The 22,760-nt window shown below is 43.2% G+C and overlaps 1 protein-coding gene across 2 annotated transcripts; it reads right to left on the minus strand.

Annotated features, from left to right (window-relative positions):
• Nucleotides 1–1,531: 1,531 nt before the first annotated feature.
• Nucleotides 1,532–20,980, minus strand: SLC29A3 (solute carrier family 29 member 3). 2 transcript variants are annotated; one of them, XM_078875370.1, is made up of 8 exons: nt 20,886–20,980; nt 18,445–18,549; nt 16,360–16,619; nt 11,807–11,889; nt 9,244–9,322; nt 7,621–7,768; nt 3,484–3,646; nt 1,532–2,295 (listed from the first exon to the last, which is right to left on the minus strand). In XM_078875370.1, the coding sequence occupies exons 3-8, from the start codon at nt 16,585–16,587 to the stop codon at nt 1,590–1,592; spliced, it is 1,407 nt and encodes a 468-aa protein (XP_078731496.1). In that variant the 5' UTR covers nt 16,588–16,619; nt 18,445–18,549; nt 20,886–20,980; the 3' UTR covers nt 1,532–1,589. The 2 variants fall into 2 exon arrangements, with proteins under 2 accessions (XP_078731496.1, XP_078731497.1); XM_078875371.1 differs by having other exon boundaries at nt 20,684–20,980.
• Nucleotides 20,981–22,760: the final 1,780 nt, after the last annotated feature.

Raw genomic sequence — 22,760 nt, forward strand, 5'->3', positions numbered from 1 at the left:
TGCATGTCTCCGGCAGTTATAAGCTTCTCGGCTGAATCGCTGACCTTTTTGTTCAACCCATAAATTGAGTGCCCAAACGTTTTCGACCACGGATCGTGACGAGGTCCCTCGTTCGCGACGCGCGAGCGCGCCACTTCCCTTTTCAAAGCGTCGCACTTGTTGCAGGCAATATAGCTTCGGATGAAACTCTCGATTCGATAAAAAAAAGTTAGAAAAACGCCTCCTTTGTTTTTACACACTCCCGACCTCAATCTCAGGGCCGCATATTGGCTTCAACTCTGCGGAAACGATGGCTTGCATTCATCATACTCGGTATGCATGCGACTTAATTTGATAGGAACGTACCGTAACAGATGCGTTCTTGCGCATGGCAATATGTTCAGGCGCCGAATGCCAGCCAGTGAGGTCTGCTGGCCACAAGAAGAAGGCTTCGGGAGAGTGTTGGTATAGTTTTGCTATCCATCCCTCGTTGAAGGAGCGCAGGTTGCTATACAGGGAAACAATATGTATGTCGTTCCCCCACACCTTCGATAGTGCTGTTGGCTATGTATTGTGCGAAAGAAGTTCAACATACATCCATACAAAAGTCATTTAGAGCTACATCATGGGACCTCCTTTGCCAGTACCAAAATATACTAATAGGGTTTTTCCCCTTTTTTCTGGCAACAAAACTGACACCTTTTGCAAGCAATCATGCTTACATTAACCACAATACTTGCAGTCAAATGCAAACAATAGTATTGTTTTTTGTTTGCATTTGACTGCAAGTATTGTGGTTAATGTAAGCATGATTCCTTGCAAAAGGTGTCAGTTTTGTTGCCAGAAAAAAGGGGAAAAACCCTATTAGTTCATTTAGAGATGTTTGTTCATGCATTGCTGGATGAAGGCCCACTTCCCCATGCTGTTTCAGTCATGGAGGTTTTTTTTTTGTGTTTAACCGTACTTCATCACACTGGTCAGTGCAGGCTGGTGAAAGTGGGGTGCCCAAGGCTGGTCCCAGATATCACTTGCCACTAACGTTAGCTGTGGCCAGGAACAGAACTCAAGTCACAACGTGCTAACCTACGACACCAACACTCCCTCCATGAGTATCACAGAGGGGATGTTATTAATTACATGTTCTTAATTACGCAGAGTACACCATTTGCGCGGTGATATTCACCATTGATGACTTTTAAAATGGAATTATACGTTTCGTAGCAACTTTTGTATTTTTTTACAAGCAAATATTTGAAATGCGGCTCACATTTAAAAATGACATACGGTGTGTTCTCGCCCTCTTAGATTGAGGTCGGAGTGCAAGTTACGAATTCAAAATTGAATTTTAGCGTTCAGTTAAGGCACTTTTGTAATTAAAGAAAAAGCAAAATCAGGTTAAAATATTAGATGAAGTAAACAAGAAAAGGCCGTTTTCAACGTAACTAGTGCACTCGGGTTTATATCTAAAAACATCATAAAACCACCCACGCACACAAACACACTACACCATTGCCGCATAAACAGCTCACATCCCTCCCTCCCGTCCCTCAGATTACTCCCATCCCTCCCATCTCCGACATCTCTCCCTGAACCTATCCGTGCCTTACACTTCAGATGAACCTCATGAAAATGTTGGAGCTCAGAGCCCCGGCGGCGAGGCCCAGGGACAGGAAGAACGTCATGACAGCCCCCGTGGCCTCTGCCATTTCCGCCGGCACCACCCTTGGCGCGAAGGTGAGCGCCGTGCTGCCCAGGTGCCCGTTGGTGACCCCCAGCAGAGCGGTGAGCACCACCGGGACGGCGTCGTTGGCGAGCAGCAGGGTGGACGTGTGGCGCCGGGGCTGGTAGTTGCAGAAGGCGAAGAGCGGCAGAAACGCCGTGCGGAGGAAGACGAGAGCCGGCATGAGCCAGCTTTCGGGCGCCGGCCATCGCAGCCACCCGGCCGTCACCCTGCCCACCAGGTCCCCCAAGTTGTACACCAGGAAGATGGCGACGGGCACGAAATATTTCTTGGCCCACACGCTCTCGGGCGAGACGGACGTCGGCACGATGTTGGCCAGCACGGGCGGGAAAAGGATCATGGAGACGTAGAAGCAGAAGAAGACGCAGAGGCACAGCCAGCGCGTCTCACGCAGAATCGCCCGCACCGGCGGGAAGGATCGCTGCTGCTGGTGCTGTCTTGGGGCGTGCGTGTCGGCGGGCGCCATCAGGACATCCGTGTCTGCCGGGTAGGGCTCGTCCGTGTCGGACTGCACGCTCGCCGCGTCCCGCGCGTCGTAATTAATTGACGGAGGGGCCTTGTAATCGATGTGGTACCTAATTGGGGACATGGGTGGGGAACAGGTTGCCGAAGAAATGGAGGAAACAAATGTGTTTTTTTAATGTGTTGCAATTAAGATTGAAAGCGTTGATGCATTATTTCTGTATGTCCGTATGTCTATCTATTTGTCTGCAACACAGGGCCATGGTAATTCCAATACGAACAAAACTTCAGTTACAAAGCTGTTGCTACTGGGCACTTGCGTAACAGAAAACCGACCAAACTGATGAAAGGGTAGCCCATAACTTGCACGTTAAAACCAGAGCAAGAAACTTAATTTGTAGATACAGGCATCTTGCCCAGGCACAGATACTCATGGGTTTCCGTAATGCAAATTAAATTCCTCCAAAAACATGGGAGATCACGAGAGAATCAATACTAATGCAAAAAAGTGTCCCTTAACTTTCTTTGGTGTGTAGAGAATATAGAGTTGAAGCTCACTGTGTATGTGACTTTTTTTTGTGCTGGATGATATCCAACTCAAGACATGCCCCGTGATATCCACACACCGCCGTGGTGTTCGAAAATGCAGGACTCGCCAAGGGTTCAATGTCATGTGGCTTGAAAGCTCGTCTGGCAGCCAATATTTACAAGTAAAAAAAATCTACGCATTCAAAGTGATTTAATATTTTCGCGCTTGAAGCCGTAATATTTTGCAAGGAAGCTCATGTGGAAATCAGGGTGATGGACCACTTCGCAGCGCAGAGACAGGAGGCGGACGGTTTGACATCCTCGTAATTTGTGTCGATACCTTAAATTTGAGTGCCAATTCGTCTTGGTTTATGAACGTGTATCCCGCCAATTATCCCAGTACAATCGCATGTGTGTAGATGGTGGTGGTATTGTAAAAATTGTGCGGGGAGTGGTAGCTTAGCGGTTAGCGCGCTATGCTACCAACCCGGTGACCCGAGCACGATTCCCATTCACGGTCAACACGAGTGACGATTATCCGCACTAGTCTTGGGCCTCCCCTAGGTCGACTCGGCCTAAAATGAGTACCTGCTGCATTGTAAGAAGATCACCACTGGGGAGACAAAGGCGGCCGGGCAATGTGCTGGTTACCCATCCCCTTCGTGTGCCGTGCCGGCTTTAATTAGGCGTTTGCGAACAGCACTTGCCCCAACAGTCCATTAAGGCTATATGGGGGGATCTTAGTGTCTGTTGTGAGTGCGGGAGGGACGCACCTGGCAAACGGCAACTTGCACAGTCGCAGGTAGATGACGATGCACACCAGCACGTAAATGTCCGCCGTGAGAAAGTAGGCCAAGGCGCTGTCCGTCACATCTCCCGCGGCCGCGATGTCTACTATGGAAGCCAGGACGCTTAGTGTGCCTCCCATTGCCTGTCCTGTGGTGCGAGTTAATTGCATCAGCATTTCGCCCGTTTTGCAGGGCAGCGTTGTTATTATTATAATAACATAATAGCAGTGTCCTTTACTTTTCTATGGAAGCCTGCGCCGCGTCTCAAAATAGTGTGGCCAACGCGCATCTCCATTGGCGGGTCTAAGCCAGTTATAGAAATTCCACATTCCTATATGGCAGGGGTCAGTTTATACAGCCATATAATCATGTTCTTAATAATAATAATGTACTTTGCTTTCCCATAGGGCCATTATCGAGTCAAATTTGCATGGGGTAATGCTCATATCCACTGGGAAGCTGTCTTGGTATGGGGAATTACACAAAAACATTAATGAGCTGACTTTTCATAACGCAGTAACAGTTTTTTTTAATTAAATCACTTTCAACTCGCCTAATCTTGTAAAACTGTGGAAGCAAGGTCGAATCTGTACAGTCCGTGCGACCAGCATGCATCACAATGCAGGTTCCTATCGGCTGCTACAAGGCAACATTGTGGGCAGCAGACAGCAGTATGGCAAATTAAATTGTGGTTCCACAGTATTCTCTCACATCCTGTGGTTCCAGCTTTTACCAGGCCCCACTTATTAGCACGGTAAAGTCGGGACATATAACCCCCATGACCTGCAGTGTGGTGGTGGGGGGGGGGTACATCCAGTAGTAGCCGGACAAAATTTGTGTGGAAACACCCGAGTCTCAAGGCTTTTTTTGTGGAGGGTCTTGCATTGGGGTGTCTAGCCGATACATGTTTTAATGAGTACCACCGTGTGCGGGAGCAAACCAAGCTAACCACATATGGCGGGGAGAAAAAAAAGACCATTCCTTCTCACTGCTAAAAGTTGGCGATACAGACCGTACCAGTCTCAGCTTTACATCTGAAACATAATAAATATTAAAGTAAGGTTGTATGGGACAAATAAAAAGTTCCTGTAAAAGCTCCCACAGCATCTGGCATGAAATGTCAGGAAATCATAGCGAACAAGACGCGATGCAACCCGAAAACAACATCGGAGAGTTACACGGCACAGCTGCCAAAACACGCGCAAGAAAGAGATTCGATCTTCGAAAAAAAATAACCCAGTGTTCATCAGCATGTGGACGATTCATTACATGGAACTCCGAGAACAACACTTAAACAGGAAGGGGCGAGTAAAACACACACGACGTGCCCATGGTTTGAAAGCAGCGGGCGGGATCGATTGAACTAGCTTCCAGGTGGAAAATAAAGCTGTGCCACTTCATCCGTGCTGGACTTCCCTGGGGTAGGAGGCATGGATATCTTGATTTGAAGCTTTCGTGACTGCAGGAATCCATACTCCTTGGTTCTTTCGGTAAAGTCACGTAGCTCAGACCCCGCTTGCTTGCTCATCGCCACATATATATAACCTTGTTGTAACAGCTCTCTCGCTGGTTCAGCAGTTCCACTGCTGGATTATTTTTTACGCCTAAGGACGAACGCTTTTGTTGCACTCGAAACGTCGTGATTTTTTTTTTTATACCTACGTGACTTTACCGAAAGAACCAAAGAGTATGAGGCATGGATATGTGTGTACTCTCTCACCGTAGGGTCTCACTCCCATGGATGGCATAACGACCTTGCCAAGGTAGATTTGCAAACAGACTTGGCGAAGGCAACATTGTTCTCAGCCTCCGGTCATCCTTGTAATTTATGGCTGGGCGGGAGGGACGGATTCTGTTCAAACCATTGCTCTATATTTAACACCACGAGGAAGCATCGTCAGCCAACCTTCTTTAGCAAGCGAAATTGGGAAGTTACTGTTATGTACGGTAAGGGTGGAAGAATTATCTTAAGCTCACTAAACATGCATTATTACCGATGCTACCGTCAAACAAAAATGTAAAAAAATAATTCGATTATTGAATTGAATCGAATCATGATCCTGGACATTGAATGGCTGGGCGGTGGGGGGGTGGCGGGGGCAGCGGGGGGGGGGGGGGTCGGAGGATGGGGATGAATTGTTCTAATGCATTCAATAATTCGCACCCCGTCCCCATTAGTCACAATTCTATAATTTTTGCCTCTTTTCTTTTTACCGTCTCCTTTGTATTGTTTCTCGTTTGTTCTATCTCATTTGTAGCTTCTCACTCGCAATAATTTGCACGAATCGTGATCGATTCTTATCGTATTTGTTACAACAGGTTATCTTGTCGCTTACAGATTTGATTATTGTGAAGCGTAAGCATCACTGTTAAGTGATGATTCATTATATTCCGATTAATGTTTAAATTATTTGCATGTAATGTTTAAATTGACTGCTAACAAACATACATTTGGTCGGCATAAACTAACATGGTTCAGAGGGCTGACTAACAATGGACGAAAGACGGGTTGGTGGAACAACAGCCGAAGGAGGAAAACCTCTCAAAAGCGACCACCGCGGAGATGGAGCATAGCTCATGTGCAGGAGCGAGATGGTTCGTAATATCGCAGGACCATGAGGAATAGTGGTAGGGAAGCTTCTAAACAGCAATCGGATCATGGCTCAATATTTGAATTGGGTTAGCATACAATGGCCCTACTTATGTAAATTATCTCTCTGGGTCTTTACTGTCTATGTTACCTTTCTAGATTAAAAGTTTTCGTGACTGCAAGGATCCATACTCTTTGGTTCTTTCAGTAAAGTCACGTAGGTAAAAAAAAGGAAATAAAATCACGACGTTTCGGATGCAACACAAGCGTCTGTCATCAGGTGGGAACAATCACAGCAAAAAAAAAACGTTTTTTTTTTCAGCTACGTGACTTTACCGAAAGAACCAAAGAGTATGTTACCTTTGTATTTTTTCCATAAGGTGGGGAGTTGCTCAGCAGAGTTGATACGTCCAAGTCGAGGTTGGTTCGCCAGTGGACAGCTACGTCACTGGCTGTGTGACAGCATTCACTGACCGCACTTTCGCAAATTCCTTATCGACATTGATGCGAGGCTGCGTAAATGTAAACTACTTACCTCCCACCAAACTGGTTCATTCCATGGCCGGTCGTGCTCACTATGAGACTATTCAGAGACTATTCGGCTGACATAGATAAATAGGTCTTGGGGAGAGAAATGTCCAGCTGTGCTCTGGGCTGAAAGTGCTGTATTGATGAGCTAATTACGTATAAATTTACATATATATTTGGAATTCATTCTCATTAGCACTAATGCTTCGTGGTGTTAAAATTAGCTTCATTGCTTGAATGCAAATACAGGTGCCATACACTACAGACAGTAAATTGACTTCTATCATAATCATCAGCCATGATCAATCCACTGCTGTATTGAAGGTCTTCCCAAGTCATCGCCAACCCTCACAATCGTACGATGAAACAATCCACCCAGTGCCCGCATAAGGGTTGACTTTATTGCTCCATCTCCTCGGTTTACGTACTGAGGAGTTTACTCCTTTGGCTGTCACGCCATCGTTATATCATTTACCACCGGCCATCGTCCCTTCTAGAGCCACAGCATCCTGGTAAGGTTTTTCTCATGTGTAGGGTTGCACTGTTCTGGGAGCAATCTGAACGGATTCTTTGTCTGGTAACATGACACCAACAACACAAACGGTATAAGATTTGGGGAGAAGACAAAACAAGGATTTCGATCAATGTGTCAATGCATCCTTACGCGCCTAATATCTATTTTCCACTGTACAATTTTTTTTTTTACCAGGTAAGGCCCATTGAGCAATAGATCTCTTTTCAGAAGCGACCTGGCCACAAATGATAGCCGAACGAAGTGGCTTATCACGTGGATATTTATAGCAGCCAAATACTCTAAACGTGTGAGACGTTGATTCTAAATGTGGAGAAGAAAACCGGAGGACCCGGAGAAAAATCCATGCGACCACGGGGAGAGAGACATGCAAACTCCAAATATACAGGAGTCAGGGTCGAGATAGAACCCACGACCTCCTGTATACCAGGCGAGGTATTTAACATCTCGCCACCGTGCCACGCGCACACACCTGTGATGAACGCCTGCGGGTATTTTGCTGGGAAGAGGGCAGCCAGGCCATACAGGCTGCCCAGAAACACGGCCGTTGCAGAGTTCACCACCACCACACACGTCATGGTCACTCCAAAGAACCCAGAGAGCCATGCTGAAGTGTCCACCTGAGAACGAGGTGAAACTTAATCATGATCGAGGTATTTTTGGGGTTAGATCGCATTAATAAAAATGCGTCGTTAACCCGCCATCATCCGACGCAGCCAATTCTTAAGTTTTGTCAAGTAAATAAATAGTAAATGTCGTGGGTTTACTCTCCAACACACTGGTGTGCTGAAGTAGTAACTAATTGGCAGGTTTTGTTTACGTGACAAACCTTACTCATTGGATCTGTCGGGTGGTGGTGTGTTTAACGAACCATTTACATTTACACGATCCAACCGAAAAAACCTTTATGATTTTTTTGGTGGCAAAAGCCTAATACGTGTTAAATTGAAAGGTGAACTTAATATAAGTCCACGTGGATTAGGGATGGATTGACGCACCACCACGAGCTATTTTATGAATTTATATTATTCGGGGATGGGGGGGGGCGTGACGATTCTATGAAGCTCAAGGAAACGAGAGAATGTACTTCGAGAGTATGACCACCGTGGAGATGGAATAAAGAGATCGCTGAATGTGCAGGAGTGAGACCGATTGTGGCGCCTCCAGACAATGAGGGATGGCAACGGTGGATAAACCACAACTGATGATAAACATTTTTAGGCGGTACATTTTTTTTTTTACGAAAATGAGAATCAGGACAAAGGTCTTTAATATCCAAAGTACAAGCACAACTTTGATTTCGCTCATTTCCGATTTGAGTTTTCACCCAGAAGGGAAAATTTAGATATGACTTCCTGCCGAAACCAGTTTTTTATTTTTTGTCTTTCTTTAGAAGTCACCAATCTGATGATTGACCGTGCTTGACATCAGGGCCAAGATAATATCGTTCAACAATATGCTGTGTCTACAGACAGGCAGTATATGAACGCCTAAGGCGAAATACATTCATATTTAATTCCACCTGTCAATATATGACTTCCATTGGCAATATTTGATGACAAGTTTCACAGAGATAGATTGCATACGAATACTGACACTTCATGTTATACGTAGGTTTTTTTGTCTGAAGTGTTAAAATACATTTGTATATAGAATCCATTCATTGATTAAAATTAATTCTTAAGCTCATGATAGATGCATCAAATAGTGCAAGAAGAAGCAATTATTTATGACTAATGCAAATGACATGCAAATGATATCAGAGCATTACATATGGTCTAATGGCGCCAAAAAAACTTTACAAATGAGACTGAGCGCGAGATGAAATGCAAACTAAAGAGTGCAAAAAAGACAAATTATATTTTTTTATTGATTTCTGACAATTCATCATGCCGCTTGGGAGTGGGTAAATCAAACAATTAATAAATCTATTTGTTAAATCCTTTATATATCACCAGAGGAAAGCCCTTAGACTCATCCTTTTTTCAAGGGGGGGGGACCGTTAATTGCCTATTGGAACACAAGCCTAATTAATAGGAACGAACTTTGTCTCAAAAAGAGGATGTGCTTAGAAGGAGACCGAGAAAGATTGTACCTTGACCAAGGCGGCCGTTACGGCAAATATGAGCAGCATGGTTGCCAGGGAACACAGCACGCGGACATTTGCTGACAGCCTTCAAATCACAAAACAGCGCGAGTCAACCAAATGGAAACAACCCACTTGGCACAACATCACATGACTTGGCGTCCCGTCAGTAAATCCAGAATTTGCAATCATAGCACTTTTATGCAGGAAAATAACCAGTCTCATTGCACAACGGAGGGGGGGGGGGGGGTCACAGACATTGTTATGCATCCCATGCTAAAGGATATTGCAGCATGGTGATGCGTACCATTGGACGAAATTACATTTAATAACGAGCTACGCAAAGGAATATTTATGACAACGTCAGATCAGGTAAACTAGCCGGAGTCTGCTATCAGTCACCCTTTCTTGACGTCTGTGTAATGAACATATCAGTCAGGCAGCACGTGATTGAACCATTATCCGCGCTTAAACGGCAAATCTTGCGACAACGCTGCACAGACAACTTTATATTGGTGACGCCTCCACGTACGACCATTCGTGTGGTTACACTTAACGCTGTACTGCCAAAAGGAGTTGCGATTGCAGAATTTGAAGCCGCTGCGTCTGTGTTTCCCTGTCATTAGCAGAAAGCGCAAGGGAGCTAAAATTGACGATGGGAACACAGTGTAATGGCTCGTCACTATACGTCCGGCTACTAATAGCTACCAATAAAATTTATAAAACGTGACTGAACTTGCAAATGCGACTTCCCGGGTGACATTCTAATGTTTTCCATTACAAAAGAATGAGCGCAAACATTTTTGCCGGTGACAATAAAAATCCAGGATCGCCGTGAAGGTTGGGCCCATGAGATGACACAGGTAAAAGGCTCGTGGGACGTTTCACTTGAAGGGCAGCCGTGCAATGTTACGCAAGAATATTGCAAGAGAATTGTAGGCACATATGTTTGTGCAGAAATATCATCTCCGGCCTGCCAATAAACTTACTGTGGCCGAAGAGATTTTTTTCACGGGACTTATTCCATAAATATCGTTTAAGTTGCAATATTTACCTTTTCAACCGATTAGCACAATAGGCTACGTACGTTGGGAAATAATTTCAACATACATACAAAGTACGATGGGTTTTTTTTCTTGTCAAGGCATTAGAGTTTATGAGCTGCAACCATAAACTCACTAAATTTGAGAACCTAGTTTACTCACACACGGCAGCTTGGATGCAAACTAAAAGTCTGCTCAGGGCTCCGATCCGAAGGCAAATATTAATTGCCTGCAAGTGACAACTTTTGCACATTGTTTACAATAAGTTTTTTTTATAGATGCTGTGGTTTTTTTAATCCTCACTATAATGCCATCGTGTTTTAGGCCGATCAGCATTGCAATTAATATGGAAGATTTAAGTTGATATTTTTTTTCAGATCAAGCGTATTATTTGTTAATATATATTTAACTAAATTTGTATTTTCAAAAACAAAAGATGATTTTTATTTTGTGATTATGATTTGATATCTATTTTTTATTTCGCTTATCTGTTATTGTTTATTGATTTATTTTACTTGACTTGTGTATGTCGGAGAAGCGGTGCTGTTTTATTGTTGATGAAACTCGATTTAAGAGCTTATTGGCTCAGAGTAATCTAAATATATAAAGGGAAATTTGTGAATATGTGTGTCTGTTCGAAATGTTTAGCATACTTCCCGACATGCAACAAACTTGAAATTTGGCATGTGGGTAGCTTCCAGACTGTACACAATGCAAAAAGTATAAATATACACTTTTGGATTTTGGGAGGGTGGGGAGCGCAATAATGGTCATATTTTGCACGGCAAGTGAGCGGTGACGTCACATCTGTGATATCCCCCACATGCGGCACCGTCACGCAGTGTGCCTGCTAACGACACGCATCCCCCCCACCCAAACCCTCCGCGTAGGCCGTGTATTAATCTAAGACAAGAATCCAAGTCCCGGGCGAAGCCGGGTAGGAAAGCAAGTTCAAATTAAACTGAACTGAACCTGGCCACCTGGGGTGATTAATAAGTATAACCCGTAAAAACAAAGTTTTTCACTATAAATCCTTTATATGCGTGGCAGCGAACTTAATATAAAGGATTTAAAAATATATTCGCCTGTGGAGGACGCGGGGATCGATCCCGCGACCTTTGGCATGGGAAGCGAGGGCGCTACCAACTGCGCTACTCCGCCACGGCCTGTGGAGGGGTTACGCTCTGGGCTCTAACACTCTGACGTTCAGCCAAAGCCATGAATGTGTTCTATTTGAATATATGTAAAATAAATTTTTTTTGCCTAAAAAGTGTAAAATTTTGGCAATTTTTTTTCACGAACAATAATTGTCTGGCACAACGAGTCTGTGTGGAAAATGTCAGCTCGATTGGATCACGGGAAGTGGGTTAAAAAACGACCGAAAGATTTGCACGGTCCTAAGCAAGCAAGCAAGCACGCAAGCAAGCAGAGCAAGCACGCAAACTTAATATAAAGGATTTAAAAAGGGATGATCATGCGATGGCCCCGACAAATAACTTTGTGCAGATATGTAGTAGGAAGACTCTTACTTGTTAATTAGAAGAACATTGAGCACCGAGACAAAGACGTTGGGAACTGTGGACGCTATGGACAGGTAGCTCTCAAAATACACCTGAAAGACAAACAAAATATACACAACAAAATACACGGTGTGAAAGATCAACATTTACATTGATCGTTTTAAATGGGTGAACAAAGAACTTCACTCCGTAATTAATATTCCCCTTTTCAACAATGTGAGAGCCCATTGAGATGAATTATCCCCTTCGCAAGAGGCAAGGAATAATATTTGTCCTATGCCATGACAATAGTATGATTATTTTTCTTTTGTTTAGACGTGACAAATGCTAACATTCAATGTGACCCGAGCTTTATTCTCAAATGAGAACTACTCCATTCATTACTGTGAACAGAATGGAGATGATTGGTGGGTTGGGGTTTTGGGAAACCCTGGATGTAAACAAAATAAATCACCTTTTGCTCCATATCTGTGTGTAAAAATAAGGAACGGTTTAAAATCATGGCCATACAGATTTACTTTAACAAGCACTATTTGTATAACCACCCACATGTAATGGTGCGTGCATATATTTTATGTCCCACGTAAAATGTGGTTTTGGGGGGCAGTAATTTAACAAAACTTAAAATAGTACTAGAAGCTCTAAAAACAAACCGCGTGCAATCATGTGTACCTGTTGTGAGCTGCATCTCCACACTGTGTAAAACACGAAGTGCCAGGGAGTCTCAGTTTCGTACTTGTGCTGTGCGTAAGACTGTGGCGTTGGATTGTGCAGACCAGATTTGACTTGCGATTTTTGATAGTTTCAGTGATGTTCGTTTTTACCTTTCATATATTTGTTGAGAAAACAAATATCATATATTGGGGAACCCCACCCCTCAATGAGGCCAGTTTTAAGGACACACTGAATTGTGCTTTTTGTACTAATGGTTTATTGAGAGAGCTATTACAAATCATATTTTTTTCATAAAAATGGCTTGATGAGACCCAGGAGGTCGAAACTGCTTTAGATTTTGCTTGCTTAAACAACTGCTGCTGGCTAACATACAGTACGTTTGAAAGGCTACTCTCCACCGATTACCGTATTTTCCCGCATATAACCCGTGGGGTATACCACTTTCTACAAAAAAAACAAGACCCTGCGGGGGTATATGGAGGTGCGGGCTATCCCAACAATATTTGACACGTGTGACATGTCACGACTCGTTTACTTGTTTCATGGTAGGACTATCCACTATGCAACACTTACCTTTGACTAAAGCACTGCTGAATAAACCACTCACACTAAAATTGCACATGTTATCAAGTTTTAAATGAATTGCTTGTACAATTAAACGACAATGTTTGAAGTGCGTGCACTGTTTACCGGCGACGGGAGAGCTGGGAGGAGCGAGAGGTGGGGGGGCCAGGCAACGGCGTTACGGTAGTGCTGCTATAATCTGTGCAGTGCGCAATCTACCAGTACTAAAACTGGACGTACTTATCTACCAGTTATGTGTTACTTATTTATTGGATATTTACTTTTATTACTTATTTACGGTTTTAAGTTCACTCGTTTTCGGTTAGTTTGTTTTCTTTGTGCACGTTATGATTTTAATGTTAATAATTGATAGTGGAATATATTACAAATGTAAACTTCGGATTAATATGATGGAATTAAGCTGCAGTAACGACGTTAAATATATGAATCCATGCGGGGTATATGGAGGTACGGGCTATCTGAAATTTGTTTTACACAAAACGCAATTTTTGCGGGGTATATGCGTCTGCGGGTTATATGCGTATGCGGGCTATATGCGGAAAAATTCGGTAATTACAAAATATACGTCGTGTTTACATGGAGATTTAATTTATTTCCCAAAATGCTCCACTGCAGGTAAAGGTGCAGCCATGAAATCTTGCTCGCGGCAGTGCTGGGGGGGTCCCCACGAGAGAGAGCTTTGGACAGCACCTCTAGAGGGTGTTTGGCCTACTCTTCCATGCCATACATCTTGGAAGATGTGAGAGCACCCACACTTTACCCCACCACACACGACATGCCAATCGACTGCGTAACACCCGTTTATACCGCTGGGTGGACAAAGGTGGGGGATTTAAGAAACTTTCACCGTTGTTTCAACTTCCTTGCTGGGAGATTAAAATGTCGACAACTGAAAATGCAGCTAATAGCTAAGTGGACTTTACCAGGTAAAATAAAAGGTTATCTTTAGCGATTTGCTCACCTTTCCTATACTTTGCACTCCTAGAATGTTTTTGTATTGTTTTGTCGTTATAACTTTCTAACCCGCCCCGACTGTACATCTGTGAAAAAAATAGCTTCACAGCTCATCGGAATACTCCTGTACGAAGAAAGATTTTCATTCTGATTCTGAAGTGTGCTCACTATTACACCTTGTTCCACATATACAGCTTCTAGGTGAAACGGCACCAAGAATAATGAACAGTGCAGCAAAACGCATGTACATCACGGTCTACACAACCTAAGGAGAGATTGCACGTAATGTTACGCGAGTGGTAATTGACACAGCCTTTCTGCATAAATGGGCAATTCTACTACAGTAACGGAGTAATAAAAAAGCATTAGACACAGCGATGAAATTGGATCCAAAGTATCATAGTAACCTGCTGTGTAAGGAAGTTTTACGTCTACAAGAGCCCCAATGATGCTTACGTTAGACATTGTAATTTTTCAGGTTAATTGTCCCATGTCGAAATTGTTTACCCAAAAAAAGGACCAAATATACTGTTTAATTACAACGTCAAATAAAGAATGGCACAACACTCGTTTAATGTGCGAATAAAGTAGGAATGTATCCTCAATGTGCAGTAGGGTGGAACGATGCATCGATTCATATCAGTTCTTCAGCTCATGATACATTTAATCATATCACATGTGCAGGGAACAACGTTGACAATGCATCATGTTGTATGCAACGGCTTTGTGTCAACCATGCACAACCATTACAGGGACTCTTCCTACTTACGAACATTCAACTTACAAACTTTCAAAGATACGAACAAACCTGTCCGTATGTCCAGTTGCCTGTTCGGACCGAGAATCGTAAGCTCAACCGCCACGCAATAGACGACGGTGGTGGCATCTACATCCGCAGAGCATGAATAACCAGTGGTATCTACATCTACAGGAGATTATACAACTTTTAAAGCCATTCCCCGTGTTTAGTGTACATGCCGTACAACGTGTTTTGAATCGACAGGAGTAAAGTTGGACTTGCGGACAGACCTGTGGAACCTAACTCGTTCGTAAGTAGCGGAGTCCCTCTACTTATGGGAGCTGTAGTCGTGCAGTTGTTCGCACACTGTACTGTACTGGACTATGAACCTGGAAACCTAAATCCGAATTCCGGCCATGGTTAACATCAGTGGCAAGTGATACAGGATTCAGACCTGGTCCTCCCCATTCACGAACCCGCACTGACCAACATGGTGAAGTGTGGGCAAACGAACTTTAAAGGACTGATATGGCATTGCGAGGCCTACATACAGCAGTTGATCGACAAAAGGACATACTCATAATATAGGTTTTTGGGTCAGATCGCGTCATTTATAAATGTGTCGTAGCCCTCCACCACCCGACACGGCCAAACAGTAAAACATGTGTCACGTTTTTCAAAGGACAAAATAATTCACTTCTTTAGCCCACCGGTGTGCTGAAGAGAGAATCAACAGCATTTTAAAATTTCAGTACACCGTTTCACTGATAATTACAATGAGCTTCATCAGGCAAGAATGGTGAAGCTCTCCTGTTGCTTCCAGTCTTAAATAGAGCAGCATCAGGGTGAAAAACGTGACACATTTTTTTACTGTTTGGCCGTGTCGGGTGGTGGAGGGTTATGACACATTTATAAATAACGCGATCTGACCCAAAAACCTATTTTATGAATAATATTGGTCGCGAAAGCCTACGTGTTCAATTGAAAAGGACGTACATCTGCATTAGAATGTCTGGTCAATTTTGTCAAATGAGTGTTAATGCTTGTGGGAGTAAACTGGAGTACCAAGAGGAATCCCAACACGCTCAAAAGGATTACATTCAGAGATCTGCATAGATGGGACCATGAACCTATGGTGCTGTACTGACCATTTTGTTCTCATGACCACCTCATTGCCTGTATGTTTGGGAGTCTTCCAAGGGATTAATTTGCAATGGGGACACAGAAGTACTGGGGTGCATAAATGAAAAAGGCCTATTTGGGTAAGATTCTGATGCAATAATTGGCCCAAACTCAAATGTTATCTAATCTTTCTGCCCTGCTTTTGCGATGAATTAGAGCCTTTGCATCAGCCGGTATCCAACTGTATATATATTCTTCTATTGAAAGGGTGCATGTCTAAACATGACACCAACAGTTAATGCACTATGCAACGCGAGCAATTATCAAATTATAAGCTTAAAGGAGTTTAAAACATTGCATGACAAAGGAGTTTAGTTTCTTTTTGCGCGTACGCGCTTGGCACCAACCAAGCCGCTTAAATAATTAAAGAGATGCGTCGGGCAAAACCCCGACTGGGCACCGCGTATGCCAAAAACCCCAAACTCACGAGCAGATCTGAATTGGACGATTGTTCCGAGGAGCTGTTGCCAGCACTGAACTTGTAATCCCAGTAGCCCTTGGCGGTACTGAAGAAGTACCAAGGCAGCAGGGAGCCCAGTCCCAGGAGGTAGAAGGACAGGTAGGTGGCGTGGTATGGGTCCGACAGGTCCTGAGATAAACAGCTCCTCACGATGCCTTCACCGCCTCTTCCTCTTCCTCGCGGACGCTCGTCCATGTCGGTCACGAGTCTGGCGTTTTGCGTGGCGGCTGTGTACGAAAGAGACAAAGTATGTGTTATTTTAACACGTAGGCTTTCGCGACCAATATTATTCATTCTGGCGAATTGCCCGATGATGCTGGATGCAATTACCAGCAAAACGTCGTACTCAAAAATTGTAAATGTTGTGGTTTCACGCTTCAACACACCGGTAGGCTAAAGCAGTGAACTATTTGTCTTTGTCAACGTGACACTTTTTTACTGATTGGCCGTGTCGGGTGGTGGAGGGTTACGACACATTTATAAATAACGCGATCTAAGCCCAAAAACGTTGAATATGAAGGTATGTATTATATTGAAACGGTTGGCTTCGCATAAAGACCCATTCACTACCATCGATGCAAGACTCAATACACCCACGTACACTGTGTATTACATCTTTGCAAAGGCGTATCCACAGTCAGCTATTCACAATCTGGTGAACTGCAATCCAAAAGGATTAACATTCATCAGCCAGCCTGACATTACTGACCACCAAACCCCATCCACCATTTCCTGTATGTCTCCATGTCTGTAAAACTCAGCATTTCACATAGATGGTCGGTCATCTGAAAGCTCCTTTACTTTTAGTGATAGGAAAAAAACGATGTAATTTTTACACAATTTTGATAAACTCACTGTCTGTTGTCGTATCCTGCCATTACTCGTACGGTACATTTCATTAAAGCTTGTTTTTAAAAATATTTTTCGTCATTAACTTGTTATTTTATATTGCTTTAGGGTTAGGAAGAGTAGTTCAGAGGTTAGGGTTCATGACAGATGCGTTGTCACGTTCCGAACCTGTCCTTACAGGTCATACATGAAAGAGCTTCATAGCTCATCAGATTTCTCCAGGATAAATAAAGATTCTGATTCTGCCTCACCACCACACTTATATGGAAATAGTAATATCCCAGCCTTATCACACATGTTAGGCCAGCCCATATGTTTGTTAGAAGGCAGCATTAATGATGAATATGGTGAGGTTTTTGTATCATTTGTACTTGTACGCCACTGCCAACAGAATACATTCATAATTGATTTGTTGCTAGAAAAAAGGTAAAAAAAACCCTATTCTTATATTTTGGTACTGGCAAAGGTGGTCAAATGATGAAATAGATTTGTTGGTATTCAAAAACGAGTCATTTAAATGAGACATGACTACTCACTTTCATGGCCATGTCACAAATTGGCAACGCAATGCCTGCCATCGAGTTCATTCATCACCTCGCACTTCTGAATCCCCAAAAAAAAAAAGTCTGCCAATGCGCGAGGCTGGCCCGGAGATGCCAGCAAAGCAAGTGGATCGAATGCATTCGTGCAGAGATTTGGAATCCATAACAGGTTGTTTTTTAGCGTTAGATAGCGTAAATATATAAATGTGTCGTTAAAACCCGCCACCACCCGACACAGCCAACTAGTAAGGGCTGTCACGTAATCAGAACATGCCAATTTGTCACTAGTACATCACAGCGGTATGTTGGAGAGCCAAACCACAACATTTACAATCCGAGTACCCTTTTATATCCGTGGGTTTTCTCCAAGTACTCTGACTTACGACCAACACGCCACACACTCGTTAATGGCATTGGCCAAACATCCCGATGCGGGAAACCTTCGTCAAAAAAGCCTTGAGACCCGGTTGAGGCCTTGCGGTGGATGTTAGAGCCTTGTTGTTGTTACGCTGTACCACCACCACCTCGCACGAAACCCAATGCTGGATGGGGCGACATGCCGCGTACAGTTTGCAGACGAGTTGTGGTAAAAATGTTTTGAGAAGGGGGTAAAAAAAAAGAGGAACTCGTGAATAAGAAAAATATGGCTACAAATGAATACCTTGTGTAGAGTCCGGGCGAGAGCAGCGGATTGCTGTCCGTCCTGTGTTTTTCTGGCTTTAAGAGGCACACCCGCTAACAGCACTTGCTCCAAGTGTATTCAAGCCTAGAGGTAAAAGAAAGTTGTTCAAATACAAAATTATAGCAGTAACGTTTCCCGTCGTTCGGTGACACGTATCATACACATTTAGATTTTTTTTTGCAGGGCGAGATTCGCACATTGTGAAATCGTGAGAGACGGTGGTGGTGACTCAGGGATGTCTTCATCCAGCAGTGGATTGCTCAAGTTCAAGTTCATTTATTAGGTATAGCCCTGTGAGCCATTCGGCTCTGGAATCGGGTGCAACCGCAACAAACAAAAAACAAAAACATGAACAAGAATACATCTTAAAGTGACTATGTGCAAACAGAAAATCCAAGAAAAGACAGCAAAATATTGCAGAAAAAGCACCGTACACCAACACTGTGTGCAAAAATCCCAGTGGGATGCAAGTCAAACAACAACAACAACCACAAGACAACTTAGATTAAGGCCATCAGTCTAACTCTGTACTACAACAAACACGGCCAAACCAAAAAACTTTTCGAAAATCACCAAATTAAAGCCATAAAAGCAATGAAACAGTGGTCATAGGAACTGTGACCGAATTTTCACAATAAACGACGTAAACAACATGTACTACCAAACTCTGCAGCCATAGCTGGCTGCATGAGTTATCAGGTGTAAAAAGGCAATAACTGTAGTTATTTTTCTGTGCCTTTTTACACCTGATGAAGGAAGCTTGTGTTGCCTCCGAAACGTCGTGATTTATTATTTTATTTCTATTTATTTTTATTTTTACCTTTGTGACTTCCAGTTGTTATTTCACTATACATTGTGTATATATTGTACTCAATGTAGAAACATTCCAGTTGTTATTTCACTATACATTGTGTATACATTGTACTCAATGTAGAAACATTCCAGTTGTTAGTTCACTATACATTGTGTATACAGTATATTGTACTCAATGTAGAAACATTCCAGATGTTATTTCACTATACATTGTGTATATATTATACACAATGTAGAAACCAGAGGTGGGACAAAGTCATTGTTATGCAAGTCCAAGTCGAGTCGCAAGTCATCAAATTCATGACTCGAGTCTGACTCGAGTCCAAGTCACATGACTCGAGTCCACATCTCAGAGGTGGGACAAAGTCATTGTTATGCAAGTCCAAGTCGAGTCGCAAGTCATCAAATTCATGACTCGAGTCTGACTCGAGTCCAAGTCACATGACTCGAGTCCACACCTCTGGTAGAAACACTCCAGTTTTAAGTACTGTTAAACTACTGTTATAGTGTAATAGAGATGTATTGGGTGTGAGATCATGTAAATGTGTCATTAAACCCGCGACAAATTAGCCAATTACTAAGGTTTGTGACGTACACAAAACATTACAATTCGTCACTAGAACATCATCACACCGGTGTGTTTAGAGCGTTAAAAGTACACCATGCAGTAGTGGATAGATCATCTCAGCTGATCATAACGAGGCCAACAACATCGCAAGCCACACACACACACAACGTACGCACTGTAATGATATAACACAATATAGTATAACTGTAGTTGAATATAAAGTCACGTAGAAGGGAAATAATACAATATTACTGCTAATATTTTATTTTACTGCTAATCCTACTTCCTCCCTTTATGACTGCTAATCCTACATAATACACGAGCATAATATGACTTTGAGACCCCCCCCACCACCTACACATTCCACAAGTAGTGACTATTCCCATATCTGCATTTTCCATCAATATGCTAAATCCCTCTGTTGATATGTAAACTCCTTTGTCAAGGCTCTCTCCTCCTCTAATCCAGCTTAAATATACGCTGCAAAGCTTAGTGGTGTTCATTCAGACGCGGTCTTTCCGACAGCCCTGTTCTTCACCTGAGGACGGTTGCTTGCGTTGTGGCCGAAACGTCGTGAGGATTTTTATTTTATTATGTTTAATTTTATTTTGTTTTATTTTTTATTATGTTTCATTTTTATTTTATTATGTTATATTTTTATTTTATTATGTTTTATTTTTTATGATTGTATTATTTCCCTTCTACGTTACTTTACCGAAAGAACCAAGAAGATGAATCCCTGCAGTCACGAAAGCTTTAAATCGAAATGTAGTTGAATAATCATTCGCAGCAGCAGCCTTGCTCTATCCACTGCTGGACAAAGGCCGTGGTTCTTACCTTCCGAGGCGAGGCGCGGCTTTTGCCCTCGATTATTTCACGACAGAGGAGACACCGGTGAAGCCAAGAATGACCGAAAGACCGCAACATTACAGAACGCGAGAACACAATTGCCGCATTGTATAAACTATTTGTTTTTACCGCGTTAGAACAGAACACACGCGAGTCTAACACGGGGACGAGACAGTGGACATGCGCTCACATCATCATCAACGCCGCCACCACTTCCTCTTCCCTGCCGTTCAGGAGGATATGCTGATGATGCTGACGATGATGCTGCTTAGGTTTCGCTTTCGGTCTCCCCCCCCACCCGCCTTTTGTGAGCATGCGTGCCCGTTCTATGAAATACAATCGCACCTTCGTGCCCTATGTTAGTGAGCTCTATGAAATATAACAGCTGCGTTCTATACGGTCTATGAAATACAATCGCACATTCGTACCGTTAGTAGGCTCTATGAAATATAACAGCCGTGTTCCATACGGTCTATGAAATACAATCGCACGTTCGTACCTTGTTAGTGGGCTCTATGAAATATAACAGCCGTGTTCCATACGGTCTATGGAATACAATCGCACGTTCGTACCCTGTTAGTGGGCTCTATGAAATATAACAGCCGTATTCCATACGGTCTATGAAATACAATCGCACGTTCGTACCCTGTTAGTGGGCTCTATGAAATATAACAGCCGTGTTCCATACGGTCTATGAAATACAATCGCACGTTCGAACCCTGTTAGTGGGCTCTATGAAATATAGCAGCCGTGTTCCATACGGTCTATCAAATACAACCGTGACCCCGATTGTATTTCATAGATCGAATGGGGGAATGCAATCTTGTCGAAACTTGCTTATGCGGTCTGCGATATATCGCAAACCCAGTGGCGACTTTGGGGAGGCCTTCGTCCAGCATTGGATTGAGCATGGCTGGATTATAACCGATTGCCTGCGTGGTCTACCAAGTGTAATGTATTCTAAGAGTTTCCATATACAGTACAGGGTGCAGTAGAATCACTACGTGTACACCCATTGCTTGTGTGGACTATGACATTCAATCAAGTTAAAGAAACTCATTATCTTGTGAGTTCTACCAAATACAATACGCGGCTTTAATGATGTCATCACTAGCCAATTGTCATCTCTATCATGGGAGTCCAGTTTACCATGGGAGTCCAGTTTCCATGGGAGTCCAGTTTACCATGGGAGTCTAGTTTCCATGGGAGTCCAGTTTACCATGGAAGTCCAGTTTTCCATGGGAGTCCAGTTTACCATGGGAGTCCATTTTCCATGGGAGTCTAGTTTACCATGGAAGTCCAGTTTCCATGGGAGTCTAGTTTTCCATGGGAGTCCAGTTTACCATGGGAGTCCAGTTTACCATGGGAGTCCAGTTTTCTTTGGGAGTCCAGTTTACCATGGGAGTCCAGTTTTACCATGGGAGTCCAGTTTACCATGGGAGTCTAGTTTTCCATGGGAGTCTAGTTTTCCATGGGAGTCCAGTTTACCATGGGAGTCCAGTTTACCATGGGGGTCCAGTTTTCTTTGGGAGTCCAGTTTACCATGGGAGTCCAGTTTTACCATGGGAGTCCAGTTTACCATGGGAGTCCAGTTTACCATGGGAGTCTAGTTTCCATGGGAGTCTAGTTTACCATGGGAGTCCAGTTTACCATGGAAGTCCAGTTTACCATGTAACGTCGGACAAGATACTAATCTTTTCTTTAAGTTCAAGTGATTAATGGGCTATCGTTCGTATTTTTTAACCCTATTCAACATTGATACGTTATTAAAGTCAACGTGAAGGTTACCAGAGTCCTTAGCATTATAAAAGCTCCCAATATAATTAACCTCGATCAACAACGCTCGTAATACCGTATGTTTTTTTGTTAAGTAATTTCTCACCCCATTTGTATCCCCACTGCGACGCTATGTGTTACAAAGAGAAAGGCCAACGGGGTAACATGGTGGCTAGGAGATGTTAACTCCTTTGCCTGGTATACAGGAGGTCGTGAGTGCGAATCCGACCCTGACGCCTGCTGTATATTTGGAGTTTGCGTGTCTCTCTCTCTCCCCATGGTCACGTGG

Source organism: Lampetra fluviatilis, chromosome 41 (assembly GCF_964198595.1).
Source record: "Lampetra fluviatilis chromosome 41, kcLamFluv1.1, whole genome shotgun sequence".
Lineage (NCBI taxonomy): Eukaryota > Metazoa > Chordata > Hyperoartia > Petromyzontiformes > Petromyzontidae > Lampetra > Lampetra fluviatilis.